General features: G+C 45.0%; 2 protein-coding genes across 2 annotated transcripts in view; both read right to left on the reverse strand.

Moving 5' to 3' along the window:
• Nucleotides 1-22,230, reverse strand: part of LOC112429839 (uncharacterized) — a 173,038-nt gene that overhangs the window by 13,498 nt on the left and 137,310 nt on the right. The window lies entirely within an intron of this gene.
• On the reverse strand, nucleotides 188-22,195 carry LOC106674835 (uncharacterized). The gene is made up of 7 exons (XM_076879633.1): nucleotides 21,950-22,195; nucleotides 21,464-21,712; nucleotides 21,126-21,239; nucleotides 14,232-14,282; nucleotides 14,069-14,134; nucleotides 782-844; nucleotides 188-670 (listed from the first exon to the last, which is right to left on the reverse strand). Exons 1-7 carry the CDS (start codon nucleotides 22,056-22,058, stop codon nucleotides 663-665), a joined length of 660 nt encoding a protein of 219 aa, XP_076735748.1. The 5' UTR covers nucleotides 22,059-22,195; the 3' UTR covers nucleotides 188-662.

Consider the following 22,230-nt stretch of genomic DNA (forward strand, 5'->3'; position numbering starts at 1 on the left):
CTGTCATGCTCTGTACTGTTAGTGACCCCTTTGCAGATAATACTCACACCTGTTTATTTCAGGTTTCCATGACAATGTTGATACAAATTGTTTAAGTGGTTGTGTTATTAGTTTGTGGATAATCTCATACAGGAAACGAAAATCAAACAAAATGTTTCAATGTAAAAAGATTTTATTTCTACCTTATTAATGATCAGAAACACAAAAATATACATGAAATACATTCAAATATATTCACTGCCTATGATATAATTCTTATTTATATAATGTACGAGATCTTTGGACAAACACAGTTAAAGTATTTGTTGTTGCCCATATCAGTATTTACTTGTGAAACACTGCAAACACTGACTTTAAGTTGTGCTGTCAGATACTAAAGATCACATATTTCACACTTTGTTCTCACTGCTGTTGGAACATGTTAGATACATTCAAGGTTTATTACAAAATCTTTATGAAAAAACTGAATATAAAGAGCATGAATATTAATACCTAATACACCTGCATTTGTTTGATACTAAAAGAGAGCAATATGTCTATATTATATTATGATTGAATATTGTAACTGTACATAAAGCTGAGCATGTCTGATATTTGGGCAGCAGAGGAGCAAGAGTGGCTTCATAAAAAGCTTCTTCTTGGCTTTGCTGCTACAGCTCTCCTCACTGACCTGTAAGACAAGCACAAAAAGACAAAGTGATTTCCAACATGTAAAGATATTATGAGCTGAAGACATTTAATAATGTGAAGAATAAATCAGCCTGCATGGCAGCAGAATTACTGAGAGAGCTTCCTGATGTGACTTCAGAATAAACTGCTGCATCAGCTGCAGGACTTGATTTTCCTGTGAATGAAGAGAAGATCATTGAGAACAATAATATCATTAACCAGGAGGATACTTGATGTCTCCACTAGTGCAAAGATAAAAAGTATGATCGATTTTATTAACCATGTAATGAGTACTTACGCATACATAAATATAAACTGTAAAATAAACAGATTTACATTTTAAGAGCAGATAAACATGTTGAACAATATTCAGTGGAGATGATGGCAGACTTTGCTCACCTTTGATTTTCTTGGGGTTATGGAAAAATTCTAGCTTATCCTCACATTTGGATTTATGTGTTTAGAATCTCACTGTAGGATTTGGTATAACCTTTTTGTATGCTTAGATAAAGTGTGTGTGTGTGTGTGTGTGTGTGTGTGTGTGTGTGTGTGTGTGTGTGTGTGTGTGTGTGTGTGTGTGTGTGTCAGTATGACCTCGTAAAAAAACTGCTTAGCTTTGCTTAATGATGTTTCACTATGTTATCTGCTAACTGTCTATAACTGTCAGATGTCTATTCATTTCACTGTGTGTTATACTTGTATAACTATGCATGTGACAAATAAAGAACCTTGAACCTTGAACCTTGAACTGTTAGGGCGTAGAAGGATGAAACTCCCAAGATGACAGGTTCCAGGAGCTTCCTGGGAAAAGACAGTGGGAGTTGCTATCTGCCCAGCAACAGCCCGTGGGACAGAAACCTGTTGTAACTAAAAGATACAGAGAGTTGTGTGTGTGTGTGTGTGTGTGTGTGTGTGTGTGTGTGTGTGTGGGGGGGGGGGGGGTATAAAAGAGGAGCTGAGACGTCCCAGGGGCAGAGCTGGGATGACTGTGAACTGTAATGTTTGATGTGTGTGTTGGCTCTCCTGCGCGCAGTAATAAATAGTTTGACCACAGCTCTTTCCGTGTTGCAGACTTTATTTACAAAATTCCACAACAAGCTTGGCATCATGAACAGGATGCTCCGAGTGTGGGCGCTGAGGAACGACCCCAAAGACGGCTGATCACGCCGAGGGAAAGAGTCAATCCTCGGTCCCACCAAAGCTTCAAAAAGGGGGAGCTGTGGGGCGAGTCCTCAGCGACACACCGAGATCATCCAAAAGAATCTGCACCGGTGAGCTGTGTCCAGCCTATAGTATTTTGTGTATATATATATACAGTGGGGCAAAAAAGTATTTAGTCAGCCACCGATTGTGCAAGTTCCCCCACTTAAAATGATGACAGAGGTCAGTAATTTGCACCAGAGGTACACTTCAACTGTGAGAGACAGAATGTGAAAAAAAAAATCCATGAATCCACATGGTAGGATTTGTAAAGAATTTATTCGTAAATCAGGGTGGAAAATAAGTATTTGGTCAATAACAAAAATACAACTCAATACTTTGTAACATAACCTTTGTTGGCAATAACAGAGGTCAAACGTTTACTATAGGTCTTTACCAGGTTTGCACACACAGTAGCTGGTATTTTGGCCCATTCCTCCATGCAGATCTTCTCGAGAGCAGTGATGTTTTGGGGCTGTCGCCGAGCAACACGGACTTTCAACTCCCGCCACAGATTTTCTATGGGGTTGAGGTCTGGAGACTGGCTAGGCCACTTCAGGGCTTTCAAATGCTTCTTACGGAGCCACTCTTTTGTTGCCCGGGCGGTGTGTTTTGGATCATTGTCATGTTGGAAGACCCAGCCTCGTTTCATCTTCAAAGTTCTCACTGATGGAAGGAGGTTTTGGCTCAAAATCTCACGATACATGGCCCCATTCATTCTGTCCTTAACACGGATCAGTCGTCCTGTCCCCTTGGCAGAAAAACAGCCCCATAGCATGATGTTTCCACCCCCATGCTTCACAGTAGGTATGGTGTTCTTGGGATGCAACTCAGTATTCTTCTTCCTCCAAACACCACGAGTTGAGTTTATACCAAAAAGTTCTACTTTGGTTTCATCTGACCACATGACATTCTCCCAATCCTCTGCTGTATCATCCATGTGCTCTCTGGCAAACTTCAGACGGGCCTGGACATGCACTGGCTTCAGCAGCGGAACACGTCTGGCACTGCGGGATTTGATTCCCTGCCGTTGTAGTGTGTTACTGATGGTGACCTTTGTTACTTTGGTCCCAGCTCTCTGCAGGTCATTCACCAGGTCCCCCCGTGTGGTTCTGGGATCTTTGCTCACCGTTCTCATGATCATTTTGACCCCACAGGATGAGATCTTGTGTGGAGCCCCAGATCGAGGGAGATTATCAGTGGTCGTGTATGTCTTCCATTTTCTGATGATTGCTCCCACAGTTGATTTTTTCACACCAAGCTGCTTGCCTATTGTAGATTCACTCTTCCCAGTCTGGTGCAGGTCTACAATACTTTTCCTGGTGTCCTTCGAAAGCTCTTTGGTCCTGGCCATGGCGGAGTTTGGAGTCTGACTGTTTGAGGCTGTGGACAGGTGTCTTTTATACAGATGATGAGTTCAAACAGGTGCCATTCATACAGGTAACGAGTGGGGGACAGAAAAGCTTCTTAGAGAAGACGTTACAGGTCTGTGAGAGCCAGAGATTTTCCTTGTTTGAGGTGACCAAATACTTATTTTCCACCCTGATTTACGAATAAATGCTTTACAAATCCTACCATGTGAATTCATGGATTTTTTTTTTCACATTCTGTCTCTCACAGTTGAAGTGTACCTCTGGTGCAAATTACTGACCTCTGTCATCATTTTAAGTGGGGGAACTTGCACAATCGGTGGCTGACTAAATACTTTTTTGCCCCACTGTAAGTCACTTAAGTTCTCTGTTTGGTCAGGCCCAAGGATGGGTGAGACGGGGTGCTCCTCCGTGATATTTCACGGGGAAGTTCTAGGCCTAGCCTCGCTAAGGACGCTTAAGCCAGTAACATGGGATCCGGATCCTCCGAGACAGTCGGCACAGCTGAGTTAAGGGCCGGGGCGTGGACTGTGACACACGCTCCACCGGGTGGCCAAGGAAAGAACTAAATCTTTGACTCGATGATAAATAAAATGTAGAAGGCATGAAGTAAGTTGTGAGAAAGAAAAAGAAATGTTGACAAAGAAAGGGGCTAAATTGGCTGGTGTGCTAAGGATGAATGATGAAAAGAGATGTGTTATGGAGGAAGCAGAGAGACACGAGAGAAAAGCAGCTTTTAAGGAGATGCCTTTTTGGGGAGAAAAAGGAAATGGATAGGAGACAGGCCCTGTTAAGTCTGCAGCTCCACTACACACACATACAAGCCATGATTCACTACCTTGTTTTTTTTTATGTCATTTTGCAGAAGCAGCAATGATAGCCACTCCGATCTGGAGTCCCGTCCTCCCCGGCAACCAAAACCACCGCGGCAAGAATAACAGCTCCAGAACTGAGCGTGGTCCCTCCAAAAACAAGCCCAACTGCTGTTGTGTAACCACCAAAGACCCCCACCTCAACCTCACCCCAAGGAGGAGAACACATATGCCATGAAAATGCTGAACAACCGTCTCTGGCCAGCTTTATACGCCTGCAAACAGCGCAGAGGTGAACCAGCTGATGCCAATAGATTTTACAGCCAGAGAGGGGAGGCGCAAAGAAAACAAAAAAAGGGAAAACAAAGTGCTGACCCCCACCACGTGCTGAGAGGAAGCACAGGCCAACGAGAGAGGAGGGGAAGAGGCAGAGGACGGCGAGGTGGGGTCAGGGCCAGGGTGTGGGTGCCTGAAGGTGGCCGAGGAAAGTGCTACAGCTGTGGAAAGGAGGGACATTTTAGGAGAGACTGTCCTCATCACAAACCCCTAGCCAAAGGACTGAAGGTGGAAGGGAGGAAGGGACTCTGGATTGAGCTGTAGGCTGTGGTTTGCCCACGTCACCATTAAAAAACAGCAAGGTGAAACAATGCGCACACACAAATAAGCAGAGAGTGTATTAACCTACAAATGCAGTTTCGAAAAAAAAAGGTGAGAAAGGAGGAGAGAGGGAGAAAGCTGACACAGAACCCGTGTCAGCGCCCCTCCCGCCTCTGTATAACACAGCACACAACACATCATTTTCCTGTTCACGCACCTCTACCCTTTTTTTCTGTGCTCATGCCCCATCACAGAAAGCCGAAGCTGACCTGGACTCCTGCTCTCCCCTCGACCCCCTTTGACGTGACCCTGACCCACCGCTGCAGCAGCTGGACCCACCACAACAACCCGAAAACCCCAACAGAGCTGCAGGAGGGGCACCTCACCCAGCGGAGACGGAGGGCGCTGAACCCAAGGCCTCCTCTCACTACACGGGAGGAGATCCCCAGACAGGCCTCAGCTGAAAGAGCTGTGACGTCAAGCCCAAAAGAGAGGCAGAGCATCAGAATGCTGACCTCTGCAACGCTGCATTAACACTATACAAGGCCGTGGCAAACCAGCATGGGGTGGCGTGGCAGGAGCAGAAGGAGCAATCGAGGTCAAAAGCCACTGCAGAAGAGACAAAACGCAGATCAAGATGCATGTTTCACCTGCAGCCAGAATGGACACTGGAGAAAGGACTGCCCCAATCTGGGTCAGAACCAGGGTGGACGGTGCAGTGACCAGCAGCAGCAGTGGTCGTAAGCAAACTGAAAGGAGGAGGGCAGGACCCCAGGGGGCGCTTCAGGCCGTGGTTTGCCCAAGACATCAGAACAGGGAAGTGATGCAAAAACACGAACACACACACACACACTGACTCAGGATGAAGTGATGCGCACACACACACACACATGCTGATGCAATGAAGAATGCTTTGCTAACAAGTACTCATGCTGATACGCAAAATGCTCCACACATACACATTGAACGCATTTCATGCAATCCAAAGGGCGCATATGTACATTTAAGCTTATAAATCTCTGCCTATGCATGGAATGTCTGTGTGTGGTGAGAAGGTGGAATTTCTTGTAGACTCCGGAGCCACTCTGTGTTATGTTCTCACCCTCCCTGAAATTCCAGCCAACGTTAGAAGGTACTCCCACTCTGTCTCTGCAACAGGGCATGTTCAAAGGGAAAATTTCACCATTCCCCTGTCCTGTATTGACGGACAGGGCCAAAAGTTAAAACAGTTTTCCATGGTCAGACTCATGTCCAGTAAATTTACTTAATGTGTAAATTAAGCATAAATTTGATCTCCTGCCATGATGGCATTACAATCACACAGTCAGAATGTGACTATGCAATGGTTAAATACAGCCCTGTGACCCCTGCCTTCGTGTATGCATGGAAGCTGGGGGCAGGGCCACTCACTGAAAGTTTTTTTTTGTTTGTTTGTTTGTTGTTTTTGTTTTTGCTTTTTTATAAACAGCACGTGACTGCATGCCTCCAGATGCCTGTTTTGGCTGCTGACAGCCTGCACTGCACTTCTCACTGTGCTTCGCAGGGCCCTGATGTGAGACATGAGAAGGAGTGGTACAGAGTTGAAAATGATAAACTAACAGTGAAATGCTTATTTTAGAGCTTTACATTTGCTGCGCTTGCGATTTCACTCACTAAAGAACAAAAGGTTGTTTACAATGGATGCATCCACCCCACACATTTCCCCTGCTAGGTCCACTGACTACAGGTGGGAAGACCTGGGCAGATCTGTACACAATTGTAACAGATCTTGCGATTGGCAGGTCAGGGAGGACCCAAAAGTGTTGTTCTCCCTAAAAATTGAATGCTTATAAAACAGTTATGTCTATTGTTATACTGTTCACTATGTTCACTCAGTTGAACTGGTGGATCCCACTGTTGATCCTTATTTAGTGCAGGCCACCCCGTGCAGACTCCTCTTATCCACTGCTCACAGAGGTGCCCGATGGCCTGTCAAGTCTAAATATGATGTGGGACTGATTAAAGATTGCAGACCAGCTATTATCATCTTGTCCTGTCAACTTAGTGGGATGAGAATTGATATGTAAATTAGTTGATTGTTATTAGATTAGGGAAAGATCATTTGATTGTAACACAAGTGAGTAGAATGTTGCAAAGGGTTAAATGTGGTTCCTGTTTCTGATGTATGTGAAGCTTGCACCTAGACATAAACACACACCTGAACTTGCTTTGTCAAGTCAAATACGTGACAGCATCTCACATATTTTTATTTTAAAAGCTAAATAACATGATTGGGTCTGTGACTAAACTGAGTGCAACAGTACAGACCTGGGGAAGAAACTCACATTCCAGTGATGAAACATTGCAATGAGGTGTTTAGTAAGCATCTGACACTAAACATTAGTGTTTTGTGAACTGTGCAGCTGCTAACAAAAAAAAAATCCTCTCTGTATTTAGCAGGTGGAACCCAGACTCTCCAGAACTGCTGGATATCTCGGAGCACTTGTGGGCAACCAGTGAATATGATGTGGGGGAAATGAATGGGGGTAGTGACTCTTAAGTCTGAGACAGAGTGATATTATACCCCTTATGTCAAACCGAGTGATTTATGGTCCCAATAAATTATCCGTGAGCTCAGGGGTAATAAAGGAAGTAATAAAAATATGATATTCATAAAAATATTATATAAATAAAATTATGATATTAACAGAGGTGGGTCGAGTATCCAAAAATTGTACTCAAGTAAGAGTAGCATTACTTTAAAATATTATTATTCAAGTAAAAGTGAAAAGTAGTCTTCAAAAATGTTACTCAAGTAAGAGTAAAAAAGTACTTGGTGAAAAGACTACTCAAGTAGCGAGTAACTGTTTGAAATGTCTGATTTATTTTATAAATAAATGCTATCAGACAAACAAAAATAAATAAATATTCAAATTTTAGTATTTTTAAAAGGAATATATGTAAAAAGATCAAGAAAATTTTTTCCAGATTTCAGTTTTTCACAACATCAAGCTTTTTTCACCAATACCTACAGTAAATAATATAAATATATAAACAGTGCAAACAATTTCCAGTGACAAGATATGCTGTAAACTTTATATTCATTTTTGCTCCAAATGACACAGCAGCCTCAGAGAAAACATTACAATGAGGCAACTTTAACATATGTACATACAAGGCAGCTCAGTTTACCATAAATTGTATGGGTGTACATTTATTTCTGCATATTTAGCAAAAATGTGCCATTTCTTCACTTAGTGAAGTGATGGTTAAGCTTCAGCAGCAGTTTGCTCTCAAGGTTCTTGCTGTGAAGCTGTAACTGTTCAGCAGTGAACAGGAGTCCTGCATGACTGAGAAGTCCTTCACAAGCTACAGATGCAGGAAGAGCTGTATTGATTTTGATCAACAGCTTCTTGATATGAGGAACGCCATGCAATAGATCCACACCTCCAGTGAATGGACATGAAAGGTACCTCTCCAGTTCCCCTGCTTCTGGCTTTCCTGACCCCATGGATCCATCATCTTAGTCGGTTAGGCTGCTGTTTGTGCTGGCATCATCCAGCTCTGAGTCTAGGTAATGTCTGATGAAGTTGAGACCTGTGGAAAGATGTATGGTTTTCAAAAGAATTAGGTCTGGTCATTATAGTGCTGTATACACTGCTAAGCTGCAGATGTTTAGCAAGAAGATTTGATCACACTGGAGATGTTTTTTACTAACTCTTGTAGAAAAACAAAATTCTGTCATTCATATCCCGCACAAACAGTTTGCAATGAATTCCAGATTAAGTTCAAAATAAGAATGCATGCAAGGCTAAGCAGTGCTAGCCAATAGATCCTCCTGTTTGGCTGTTACTCTGGGAAAAGATGAGAAAGACATTGATGGAAGCCGTGACTGGAGCTGCGATGTAGCCTATATAATATTTATATTGTACGAACATGATAATTATGTATATTGTAATAACGTGATATTATATTGTTCAAACGTGAAAGGTATATTGTACTAACATGATAGTATATTGTACAAACATGAAAAGTATATTGTTAGAACTTTTCACTTTTCTATTTTTCTTTTGGCTGGGTGGCAGCTCTACGCTTCTGTATCCGAGGCTTTGCAATGTGGCCTCACAAAATTGTGACGACTACAACAACCATGAAAAGAGTTGGATGGACATTGCTGCTCAATTGCAGCTGCCTGGTCAATGTTTTCCATTAGTAATTTAGCAAAGTTGATGGTGTGTGTGTGTGTGTCTGTAAGACAGAGAGAGGGAGAGCGAGAGACAGATTTTGTATGATAAGCTTCATGTTATGGACGCACAGTTTGAGCACTCAGGTCGCATCAGAGCATCAGGCCGTATAGTGTGAGACCCTGCATCGTGACCTATGAATTTCTAACCCCTGCGATTCAATTGTACAGTTTGAGCAGGAGCTGAATAACGAGACTGAAAAAAATCGCACAGTGTTTGCCCAGCTTAATGCAGACTGTTTAAACTAAACAAGCTGCTTTTTCACATAATAAATCCTGCTAGCCGCAGTATTGCCTTCTGTTTTAACAGTTAAAGCAGTAGAGACGAGCTGTTTGCATGCGCGTGGAACTCCAGCGTCATTAACTAGGCGAGCTGTTAGCTTATAGCTCACGCTAGCTAACCAGCGAGCAGTTAAAAGGACAGCCGAAGCTGCACAAAAACCCCACAAATTTGTCTCACTACAACGTAGCGCCGAAAATATGACTCGCAGCTCGAGCTCAACACAGCTGCTGTAACATAAGACTGACATCCAGCTAACTACAGCTAAAAAGATATTTAGAGAAAACTTACCGCTTCCTCAGGTTACATGAGTTGAGTTGTTTCACGCTGAAAAGTTGTTGTTTTGGCTCTCACTGAAGACACCGACACTGAAGACATAGCTGTTCTTTTGTACTGCTTTTATGCGAAACATTCTTTGTATATGAGGCCAAGGGTGTTCATCCTTTTCAGCTCTAGCGTAGACAATTGGCTCTGCCATGTTTTCATGTTTCTTCTTTGAAACGTTTGGGCTGCTCTGCCCGGCACAGTTTCAAACTGGTCATGTGACTGCATAGCCACATCTGATTGGTAAAAAAGTTACCGGAAACTCCACTGGCGGCATGTTATCTAATGTGTTAAACTAATCATTTTTTTAAAAGTAACGAGTCGAATTTTGCAAATGTAGCGGAGTAAAAGTACCGTTTCTTCTTCACAAATGTACTCAAGTAAAAGTAAAAAGTATCGTGCAAAAAAGGTACTTTAAAAGTAAATTTTTTTCAAAAACGTACTCAAGTAAATGTAACGGAGTAAATGTAACTCGTTACTACCCACCTCTGGATATTAATATAATTATGATATTCAGCAAATTATGATATTCAGCAAATTATGGTAGTTCATAACTCATTATTTCCAAAAAAATAAAAAAAATAATTTGATTATTAAAAAATAAAGCTTTTATATCAAATAGCATTCTTTAATTTTAAGCCATTAAAAAGTTTTTTACTTTTTATGCTTAAAAAACGCCATCTGGTGGTGGGTCAGTGCATGTGCACGCGCGTGCGCGCTCCGCGCCTGTGTGTCTGTGCGCGCTCATGCGCGCGCCTGTGTCAGGGTCCGTGCTTGTGTGTGTGTGAAAATGTCTTAAACCAGAGTAAAAGTGCTTAGTTAAACTTGTGCTTTTGTAACGTTCAGTATAGGGCTGCCAAGATTAGTCGACTAGTCACAATTACGTCGACTATCAAAATCGCCGACGACTGATTTAATAGTCGACGCGTCGTTTGAAGCTTTGTAAGATCACAAAAGACGCAGGAATAAGTAGTAGGATTTAAGAGTATAATAACGGACTGAAACAGAAGATGGCAGCACTGTATGTACAAGGATGCCAGCTGCCGTTAAACCCAGAAGAAGAAGAAGCTGTGTCCCAGAATTCATAGCGCAGCCCAGCTCAGTTTCCAACAATGGCGGCAGCTAGTTAGTTTTAATATTACTCTTATTATTCTTTCTGGGTCACAAAATAAACATTTAACATATTTTCAGGCAAGAATGTAACTGTGTAAACCTCAAATATCTGCTCAGTTTATCAAGACACCACATATTTTCAAAAGCGCTCCGACGTCTGTTACCCGCTAGCTCAATAGCTAGCCGGGGGCAAAGCTCACTAGAGCCGGTGAGAACCCCGGACTCCGGGCAAATCGTTTTCAAACCTACCGCCGTCTTTCGCTACTCAGGTTAAACATATATATAAGTCACTTAGATAACTTAAAATGTTATTGTTTGGCTTTTTTTTTAGGATTTTATTTATTCCTGAGTAAATCGGTTTGGCTGAGATTAAAGTTATAGTTTTTACACAGCTGAATAAACGTCAAGCAGACAACTGATTATCAGAAGTGTGAGATGCTCGAGAATATACTCCGGTGTCCCGTTATATTTTAGATAGCAAGGAGTTTATTAAACTCACCGAAACAATCTGCAAATTTCATTAAAATTTAATAAACTATCATCTTGTCTTTATTTTTAGTTAGCACATACCTTAAACACTTAAAGCTGTAAGCTAATGATAGTTATATAAGAGCAGATGTATGCCGGTGCAATAAGCTGTACATTTTACGTCCAATGGATGCATGATCTGATTAGTCGACTAATTGCAAAAATAATCGGTGACTATCAAAACAATCGTTTGTGGCAGCCCTAGTTCAGTATGCCGGGAGATACAGGTTGCATGCCTTGTTGGAAAACTTTATTTCAATTTATTTGCATTTGTTTAATCCGAACAAGGAGATTTAGAATCAAAGTCCGAGTGGCAAAAAACTCTCACGATCCCCGAAAAACTACCCCAAGCATAAGCGCACTGCGGCTCCCAGCAAAAACCTCCTGAAAAATCCTCCGTCTTTCTCCAAAAAATGTACAACAACAAAAAAAACCTAGAATAACTCGATAGGCACTCCCACTCTATTCCCCAAACCCTTAAAAAATCCTTAGTCTTTTTTCTCAAATTCAGCGCACCGCGGCTCCCACCCAACCCTTAGGCAAACAAGCAGGAAACCTGAAAAAAACCTCCGTGTTTTTATCCAAATACGCGCAACAAAAAACTCCTAGAATAACTTGTTAGGGAACCCTCTATTCCCAAAACCTTATATTCGATAACAGGCAATACTCCTGAAAAAAATCCTTAGTCTTTTTTCTTCAAACCAGCCCTCTTACTAGCTCCGTCCCAAATTCAGCGCACAGCCTAAGTTCTCCGTCCCTCTTACTCGCACCAAGCCACAGCCAGCGCACAATTTTTTCCCCTTGTTACTCGCTCTGTATCTGCTCCTTAATGATTCTGGCTCTTCGTTCAAAGAGGGAGACCAACTCCGCCTCCGAGGCGTGCCTAACTTCGCCCCGCTGCCAATCACATAACAAGTGGGCGGCTACCGCCGCACCCTGGTTAGCCAATCGGATACAGGTCTGATTTACCTTATCTGCGATAGGTGCAATCTCTTGCTCTCGTTCAGGATAAATAATCTTAAATTTAACTCTTTTTTTTCTCCCAGAAAAAAAAGACTTTTCTCTCTTTTTCTTAAAACAACATGGACACCAGACCTGCCAACCTCACTGTGGTCTCTCAGACCCCAGTAACTAGCTACAGAGCCTCCGCCATGCCAACAGAACTCACACAATTGCATCTTTGTAGGGTTCAGCCAGCCCATGCTAATCCAATGGAGGAGAGATTCCATCTCAGCTCCGGCGGGTTTTGGGGCTACGCCTTTAGCCTTAGAGAGCTAAAAGCAGGTGAAAGTTTTGGCCCGCTAACACCACGGATCGCCTTTACTTCCTCTGACTGGGCTGTTTTGACCCTCATCGTCACCCCTGAAGTTCAGAAGAGCCTGCGGCAAACGAGTTCGCAGCAACCGCGAACCAGGGACCAGCAGACGCAGACGCATCCGGCTTTCAAAGAGGCCCACGCATTTCCGACATTCAACCAGCAACACCATCAGCACCGACCTTTAAACATGGTGAGAAAAACAGTCACATACACGCAGTGGGAGACTAAAAGCACGCCATTTTGTCGGTGGTTTTGTAGAGCCAGTCGGCATCATCATACAACCGATGATGCTCACACGGAAGAGTTTGTGTTGGACTTTTCAAACACCCAGTCTGGTGTTTTCAACACCATGCTTCGAATTCCCACTCAGGACTGGTTGAAGATGGTGGGCGAAAAGAGTGGGAAAATATTAGAGCTTTTTAAGCTGAGTAAAACTACAATTGAACTGGTCCTAGTTGGAAAAACGCCGCCACGTTCTACATAGCACCGCCCCTCATCCGGCCCCTTTACCCCTCCCCCACCCCCGCCTCCTCCTCTCCCAGTCCTTTTAAAAACCACAACGTTCGTTTCTTCTCCACATCATCTAAACAATCATGACTCACCATAGCTTCGGAGCCCCCTCTGCTGCATCTCCAGCTGATTCTACTCCACCACCGAGTCCACTGATGGCTCTGGCTACCCCACCTCAGAGCCTCAACGTCTCCGGCCACTATGCTTCCAGATACTCCGCCGCCGCCCTCATCCCCTCAAGGCTGGAACTCACCCAGCCATCTGCAACTCGCCGCTCTCGGTTGGCAATCCCCAGACCAGACCCCCCGGCAACACTTCAGTCTCCGGTGCCTCGCTCTGGGCTTTGGGCGACCCTGTATGCCGGGCCCTTTTCCGAGAGCCTGAAGACATCGATCCCCACCCCGGCAAGACAGCCTTCGGCCATGGACAACGACAAGGCGGCGAGTCTGCTCCCCACCACTGTTTTTTAACTTACAAAATTAACTGTCAAGTACCTTATTAACTCGCTAATCCAGAAACACTGGCAAGAAGTCTGTCAAGGATGTGAGGTCTCCCACCCCTCGCAGAGACGACATTCTTGTCTTTTCCCGCTGGAAAAATATTACTTTTTCAGGTACTATGATGAACTCTGCAAAAGATTATGGAATGGGCATTTCACCAACACATTATTGCAAAGTTTGCGGTTAGAGGGTTTTTCACCACCAGCGGCTCAAGTCAGAGGCGTTGCCCAGGCATATCTGTTTGAACTCAGAGACGCCCGCGACATTGAGGCCACGCTGCAAGAAACTGACGCCTGCGTCACTGAGGTGACCAGGACTGTAATTCATAAAGTGCTCGACGAGAATTACACATTGTGGCTCTCCTAGTAATTGTTTTTCCTCCCTTCCCTATTATTTTCTCAATGTTTTTTTTTTCTTACTTTTTAGCTTTGTTGTTGTTTTTTTATTGTTTGTTTGTTTTCTTACTTTTCAGCTTTGTTTTTACCCGTTCAAATGCATTGTTTTTTTTTTCATTACATCAAAATAAAAAACTGTTTTGGAAAACCGTTACATCAAATAAAACCTATCAGTGAGAATAATTACCAATGTATATTTTGCATTTAAATTTTAAATTTTGTGCACTCACTTGTCTTCCTAATGACTTTGAGCTGAATCACGGATGTGACATTGGTGAAATCACCTTCTGCTGGACCTGAAATAATAATCTTATTGACTTTCATGTTAAACACAGTTATTGTATAATCATTCAGCTTCCACAAGCTTTATATTAATGAAAGTGTATACTTTACCATTTTCAGTGTTTTCACATCTTCTGACTGTCTCATAGACACAAAGATCACCTGCAGGTCAGAGAAAATCAGTCAGCTCATGTCTGTGAACCTAATTTAAAAACAAATATTATTGAATAACATTTATATGAAAAGCTGCAGCAGATTTACTAAGTATAGTCTTGTTGCAAATAGCATCAGAATATTTGAAACTACATGAAAAACTAACCATGAAGAAGAGGGGAGTACACTTGCTGCTGAACTTCATCCTGATTTAGAGTCTGCTCATTAGCAGCACCTTTATTAAAAATGTAATATAAGACTGATGGAAGTGGGCCAGGTGTTCCACGTCGCCGGGGCTCCGGCACCCGCCCCCGGTCCAGGAGGGACGTACCACATCCCGGTAAGATGTCAAGGGGGTATACGCCACACTTTGGTGGACACGGGCTGCATGCAGACCCTGGTTCACCAAATTCTGGTTCGGCCAGGGCATTGCTGGAGGCAGAGTGGGTGGAGGTGAAATGTGTGCACGGGGATATTCACAAGTATCCGGTAGTGTCGCTGCTCTTAAAATTTAGGGGCAAAACACTTAGAGTAAAGGCGGCGGTCAGTCCGCGCCTGTCACATCCCCTAATTTTGGGCACAAATTGGCCGGGGTTTCACAGATTCCTGGGGCAATACGTGGAGATGCAATCGTAACCTATAAATTGATGTAATGTCTGCAGTGACGCGGGGTCGACCGACACTGACTCTGGGGGGAAGGAGGCGGCGGGGACCTCTACAGAGGCCCAACTGCCTCCCGTTATAGACTCCATGGAAGATTTTCCACTATAGCAGTCTTGGGACGACACCCTAGGCTCAGCCTACGACCAGGTGATAGATATTGATGGCCCCACTTCCGATTACGGAATGATCGGCTTTATTGAGTGAGTCACAACACTCGCACGAATGAAATCCCTACCCAGTTGTTGGTGTCGCAAAGCTGCCAGGAAACGATTTTCCAGGAGGCTCATTCAAACCCCATGGCAAGGCATTTAGGATGCGAGAACACTCTGGAGCGTATAATGGCCCGATTCTATTGACCGGGCATTTGGGGTGGTGTGCGCCACAGGTGCGTGTTGTGCCCAGAATGCCAGCTGGTTAACCAGCCAGCCATCCCAAATGCGCCATTCCGCCCATTGCCATTGATGGAGATCCCATTTGAAGGCATTGGTATGAATCTCATCGGGCCATTCCACCGGCGAGCACGCGGCTATCGCCTTGTGTTGGTCCTGGTGGATTATGCAATACAATACCTGGAAGCAGTGCTGCTGCGCACCATTTTGGCGAAAAGTGTGGCGCAGGCACTGTTTCAGGTTCAAGGTTCAAGGTTCTTTATTTGTCACATGCCTAGTTATACAAGTATAACACACAGTGAAATGTAGCCTGACACGCTCCTCGACATGTGCAAAAATGGGGGGGGGGGGGGGGGTAGAGGAAGAACATATATATATATATATATATATATATATGTAGTATATAGCACGGAGGGAGGTTAGCCAACTAACGGAGTTGCAGAAAGGTGCGACAAAGAAGGTGCATAAGAAATACAGCAAGCTGTCCATACCTGAGGCCTTGGAAACTGCCAAGCAAAGACTCACAGCCTTGGCCAGCCGCTTGAGGAGGTACACCAGAGAGATAGAAGGCAGGAGAATAAACCAGCTGTTCTCCACAGAACCAGCAAAGGTGTACTCTCAGTGGCAAGGGAACAATAATAATAAGAGAACAGCACCACCCAGGCTGGAGACCGAGCAATACTGGAAGAGCATATGGGAGAAGGACGCAACCCATAACGGCAATGCTCAGTGGCTAGTGGATCTGAGGGCAGACCACAGCGACCTCCCTGAACAGGGTCCAGTAACCATCACAGTGGCAGATATCCAAGAAAGGGTCTCCAGTATGAAGAGTTAGACAGCACCAGGGCCCGACATGGTTCACGCCTACTGGCTAAAGAAGCTGACTGCACTCCACGCGCGTCTGGCAGCACAAATGAACCAGCTGCTAGTTAACGAGAGACACCCGGAATGGCTAACCGAAGGTCGGACGGTCCTGATCCCCAAGGACCCCAAGAAGGGACCGGTCCCCTCCAACTACCGACCAATAACCTGCCTCAGTACTACATGGAAGCTCCTGTCAGGCATCATATCGGCTAAGATGAACAGGCACATGGGTCAATACATGAGCGGGACACAGAAAGGAATTGGCAAGAATACCAGAGGCGCAAAACACCAGCTACTGGTAGACAGAACAGTCAGCCGAGACTGCAAGACCAGACTGACCAACCTGTGCACTGCCTGGATTGATTACAAGAAGGCCTATGACTCAATGCCCCACAGCTGGATACTGGAATGCCTAGAATTGTACAAGATCAATGGGACCCTAAGAGCCTTCATCAGGAACTCAATGGGGATGTGGTGCACAACACTAGAGGCCAACTCCAAGCCCATAGCACAAGTCACCATCAAGTGCGGGATCTACCAAGGAGATGCTCTGTCCCCACTGCTGTTCTGCATAGGCCTGAACCCCCTCAGTGAGATCATTAACAAGACTGGCTACGGATACCGACTACGGAACGGAGCAGTTGTCAGCCACCTCCTGTACATGGATGACATCAAGCTGTATGCCAAGAGTGAACGAGACATCGATTCACTGATCCACACTACCAGGCTATACAGCAATGACATTGGAATGTCGTTCGGACTGGAGAAGTGTAGTCGGATGGTAACAAAGAGAGGGAAGGTAGTCAGAACTGAGGGGATTGAACTACCAGAAGGCAACATTGCAGACATAGAGGACAGTTACAAGTACTTGGGGATCCCACAGGCGAATGGGAACCATGAAGAGGCCGCTAGAAAAGCTGCAACCACCAAGTACCTGCAGAGGGTCAGGCAAGTCCTGAGGAGTCAGCTGAATGGTAAGAACAAGATCCGGGCCATCAACACGTACGCCCTGCCCGTGATCAGGTACCCTGCTGGGGTAATAGGCTGGCCAAAGGAGGAGATAGAAGCCACTGACATAAAGACAAGAAAGCTCCTTACCATGCATGGAGGGTTTCACCCAAGTCCAGCACCCTGAGGCTGTACGCTAAGCGGAAGGAAGGGGGCCGGGGACTGGTGAGTGTCAGCACCACAGTCCAGGATGAGACAACGAACATCCAAGAATACATTGGGAAGATGGCCCCAACTGACCGAGTGCTCAGTGAATACCTCAGGCAGCAGAAACCCAAGAAAGAGGAGGGAGACGAGGAACCATCATGGAAGGACAGGCCCCTTCACGGTATACCACCGGCAGATAGAGGAGGTGGCTGATATCCAGAAATCCTACCAGTGGCTGGACAAAGCTGGACTGAAAGACAGCACAGAGGCACTAATCATGGCAGCACAAGAACAAGCTCTGAGTACAAGATCCATAGAGGCTGGGGTCTATCACACCAGGCAAGACCCAAGGTGCAGGCTGTGTAAAGATGCCCCAGAGACAATCCAGCACATAACAGCAGGGTGCAAGATGCTAGCAGGCAAGACATACATGGAACGCCATAACCAAGTGGCCGGCATAGTGTACAGGAACATCTGTGCTGAGTATAACCTGGAAGTCCCGAGGTCAAAATGGGAGATGCCCCCAAGGGTGGTGGAGAATGACCGAGCTAAGATCCTGTGGGACTTCCAGATACAGACGGACAAAATGGTGGTGGCTAACCAACCAGACATAGTGGTGGTAGATAAACAGAAGAAGACGGCCGTAGTGATCGATGTAGCGGTTCCGAATGACAGCAATATCAGGAAGAAGGAACACGAGAAGCTGGAGAAATACCAAGGGCTCAGAGAAGAGCTCGAGAGGATGTGGAGGGTGAAGGTAACGGTGGTCCCCGTGGTAATCGGAGCACTAGGTGCGGTGACTCCCAAGCTAGGCGAGTGGCTCCAGCAGATCCCGGGAATAACATCGGAGATCTCTGTCCAGAAGAGCGCAGTCCTGGGAACAGCTAAGATACTGCGCAGGACCCTCAAGCTCCCAGGCCTCTGGTAGAGGACCCGAGCTTGAGGGATAAACCGCCCGCAGGGGCGTGCTGGGTGTTATATATATAAATATATATATATAAATAAATATATATATATAAATATATATATATATATATATATATATATATATATATATATATATATATATATATATATATATATATACACACACATTGGGTGAATGTGCAGTAGTAGCAGCAAGCAGGTGAATTCTGTACATTAATATGAATAGACATCTGACTATTTTACAGGATAGACAATATAAGCATATTTAAAATTAAAGGAATTTGGAATGTACATTGTGCCTTGGTTTAGAGTGTCTGGAAGAGAGTCCTGTCTCAGTCAATTATAGTGATGTGAGAGGGCGGGTGTGTGTGTTTAGGGCCCGGATGGCTTGGGGATAGAAGCTCCTCTTGAGTCTCTCTGTCTTTGCCCGGATGATGCGGAACCTTCTACCAGATTGCAGAAGTTGGAACAGTTTGTTGCCAGGATGGGACGGGTCCTTCAGTATCTGCGCTGCTCTAGTCCGGCATCTCCTGGTGTAGGTGTCCTGAAGCGGGGGGAGAGCAATCCTGCAGCAGCGTTCTGCTGTACGGATCACTCTCTGGAGAGCTTTTTGGTCCTTCACACAGCTGTTCCCAAACCACGATGTCATGTTCTGTGTGAGGATGCTCTCCACAGCACCTGTATAGAAAATCCTGAGGATCTTTGGAGAGACCCTGAACTTCCTCAGTTGTCGTAGGTGATACAGGCACTGCCTAGCCTTTTTGGTCTGGACCTGAATGTGGGCAGCCCATATCAGGTCTGAGGAGATGTGGACACCAAGATACTTGAAGGACTGCACCCTCTCCACTGGAGCTCCATTGATGATAATGGGCTTGTAGTCTCTGTGCTGACTCCTTCTGAAGTCCACCGCCAGCTCCTTGGTCTTGCCAACGTTCAGCTGGAGGTGGTTGTCCTGGCACCATGATGCCAGATTCTTCACTTCATCCATGTAGGCCGCCTCATCGTTGTTGGAGATAGCACCCAACACCACTGTGTCGTCAGCAAACTTCACAATGGTGTTGGAGCCGTGGGTGGCCACACAGTCTGAAGTATAGAGGGAGTAGAGGAGTGGCGAGAGGACACATCCCTGAGGTGCTCCTGTGTTCTCTCGCCATGTTATCTCCCATGTCGGTATTCTGAAAGAAATACTGACATGGGCACGTCGTTCATGTCTCACACACTGAAGGAATTGGGGGGGTGCTCGACCTGATTAAGGAAAACTGGGAGGAAGGGTCGAGCCCCGCGAAGAATGAGATTCAATACGTGCTGGACCTGAGAGCAAAACTGCACAGGTTGGGGAGGTTGTCACGGGAAAATCTGCTCCAGGCCCAGCAGCATCAGCAAAGCCTGTACAACAGAGGGACTAGGCTCAGGCAATTTTCACCAGGAGACAAAGTGCTTGTATTGCTCCCTTCCTCCAGCTCCAAATTACTTGCCAAGTGGCGAGGGTCCTTTGTGGTCACACGGCGAGTGGGGGATGTTGACTATGAGGTAGCACGGTTGGACAGGGGAGGAGCTACACAGATTTACCACCTCAACCTCCTTAAAGCATGGAAAGAGGCTGAAACCGCTGCTCTTCCCACCTCCCTCCATTGTGATGACCATCTCATACAGGCCCAGAGAGCGGATGTTGCTGCACTGCAACAGTGCATTGCTGATGTGTTCTCCCCCCTACCCGGCCGTACTTCTCTCATAGAGCAGCTTGGCGTGACGGTGCATTCACGTAATGCCTTTTGTGCATAATTTTATATTGTTGTTAATAATAAATTAATTAAAGCAACAAAACAACCTCAAGAGCCGGTTCGGAGCCGAAAGAGCCGGCTCTTTTTAGTGAGCCGAGCTGAAAGAGCCGGTTCTCTAAAAAGAGCCGGAAATCCCATCACTAGTACCCAATGCCCCGGGTCGACGAGCTCCTGGAAAGGTTAGGCACTGCTCGTTGTTTAACGACGCTGGATTTGGCCAAGGGCTACTGGCAGATTCCCTTGTCTGTGGAGTCTAAGGAAAAACAGCCTTCTCCACACCGTACAGGTTGTACCAATTTGTCACACTTCGGTTGGCTTTTTCGGAGCCCCCGCCGCCTTTCAGCACCTTATGGAGTGGGTGCTGTGGCTGCACGCTGCATATGCTGCCGCCTACCTGGATGGTGTTATCATCTACAGCAACACCTGGGCGGAGCATGTGCAGCGGGTGTCCTTTTATTCTGCAGACAGATGCCTCGAACAGAGGGCTGGGGGCCATTTTGTCCCAGCAGGTAAGGGGAGTCGACCGTCCCACTCTCTACATCAGCCAGAAGCTCACGGACTGGGAGACCCGCTACAGCACAGTGGAGGAGTGCCTGGCAATCTGGTGGGTGGTCGACTCCCTTCGTTACTACCTCCTGGGACGGCCATTCACCCTCTGCTCAGGCCATGCCCTGCGGCAGTGGCTCCACCGCATGAAGCAGGTCTCTGGCCTGCTGCATAGGAGGGGTGACGTAGTGTGCTCGCGGGGCAGGGCAAGGAACAGGTGTGCCTGGCCAGGTAATTGACTTTGGGTTCTGTTTTATGTTGTTGACAGTGACGAGCAAGGAGGGAAGTGAGCAGCAAGCCACCAAGGAGTGTCTGCTTCCTGTGCCTCGGTAGCTGAAACAACAATGTGTGTGGCTAATAAAAGGGCTGCTGCTCAGCTGCAACCTTGTGGCTGTGTGTGTTTTCAGGGTCGTAGTTGACAAAGACTTTTGCTTAAACATGGTTATGGCTTTTATACTAATGTAATTAATTTCTAATTTTATTTATTTTAATTTTTAAAAACATAAAAAAACAAAAAAAGGTCTCACCTTTGGACCGTCTGCAGCAAAACAACAGTGGAAGGAAAATAAACATGAATCCAAGAATTAGTCTAAAGATCATCAGAAGAGGAAATGAAGAGCTCTCAGGTGTGGACACAGCTACTGTAAAGGAGAATGTCTAATTTTTAATAAATTATTTAACTTAATAAAATAAGATGAACGAAGTTTACAAAGTACTTCAATAAAGAAATAAAACTGATGCTAAACATTACTGATGAAACAATGTACATGTACCTCGTATTTGCAGTACATGAGGTACGTGAATATAAATAATTCATCTGTTATAAATCACAGAAAAAAATAAAAGATTTTTTGATCCTGCTCACCTTTAACTGACATCCAGCTCTGTGCTGACTCTCTTCCTGAGTACTGACACTTGTAGAAACCTTCATCAGACTTTGACACTGCAGAGATCTTCAGCTCCCCTCGGGGATCATTTTGAATAAGTTTGTCATTGTAATAGAAAAACACATTGGAAAGTATTTTTTGTGTTCTCAAACTGCAGGTCAGACTAACAGAAGCTCCCTCAGTCACAGGATGAACAGGACTCACCAGGATAGGACCATTACCATCATCTGTGACACAATCACACACAATTGTTTCAGTCACATCAGCTGGTGAACACTTTTAGAAAAAGCTGACAAACAATAATAAGAACAGATTGTACAAATGCTCATCATGAAGATCTGATCTTGTGTATTTAAAAACCGCTATTTCTCCAGATAAATTACACACATACAGCAAAGCTGGGACAAATGTTCATGTGACATCTAAATCATTCAAATCCAAGAAGTAAATGTATAATAACATACTCTGTACAGTGATGTTGACTGCACTGCTGAACTCTCCTGATCCAGACTCACACCAGTACACTGCAGTATCTGACTTTGATGTGTTGATGTCACATGTGGATCCAGTCATTCTCCTACAGTCAGAGAGTCGGCCGTCCTCAGAGAACTTCCTCACTCTCCACTCAGGGAAGTTTCCCTCACAGGTCAGTGAGACAGAGTCAGAGGTGAAGTGTTGCACTCTGTCAGGACTCACTGTGAGAGACGCTGCTGAATGAACATCTGGAAACAACATGCAGGGAAGA

The sequence above is a fragment of the Maylandia zebra genome, linkage group LG3 (genome assembly GCF_041146795.1).
Source record: "Maylandia zebra isolate NMK-2024a linkage group LG3, Mzebra_GT3a, whole genome shotgun sequence".
NCBI classification, from domain to species: domain Eukaryota; kingdom Metazoa; phylum Chordata; class Actinopteri; order Cichliformes; family Cichlidae; genus Maylandia; species Maylandia zebra.

Coding starts and splice junctions, on each gene's coding strand:
- LOC106674835 (XM_076879633.1), bottom strand. CDS start 22,058: ATGACTGGATCCACATGTGACATCAACACATCAAAGTCAGATACTGCA. Junction 21,713..21,949: donor AGTCAACATCACTGTACAGA/GTATGTTATTAT, acceptor ATTGTGTCACAG/ATGATGGTAATGGTCCTATC. Junction 845..14,068: donor CAAAGTCATTAGGAAGACAA/GTGAGTGCACAA, acceptor CTTCATTCACAG/GAAAATCAAGTCCTGCAGCT.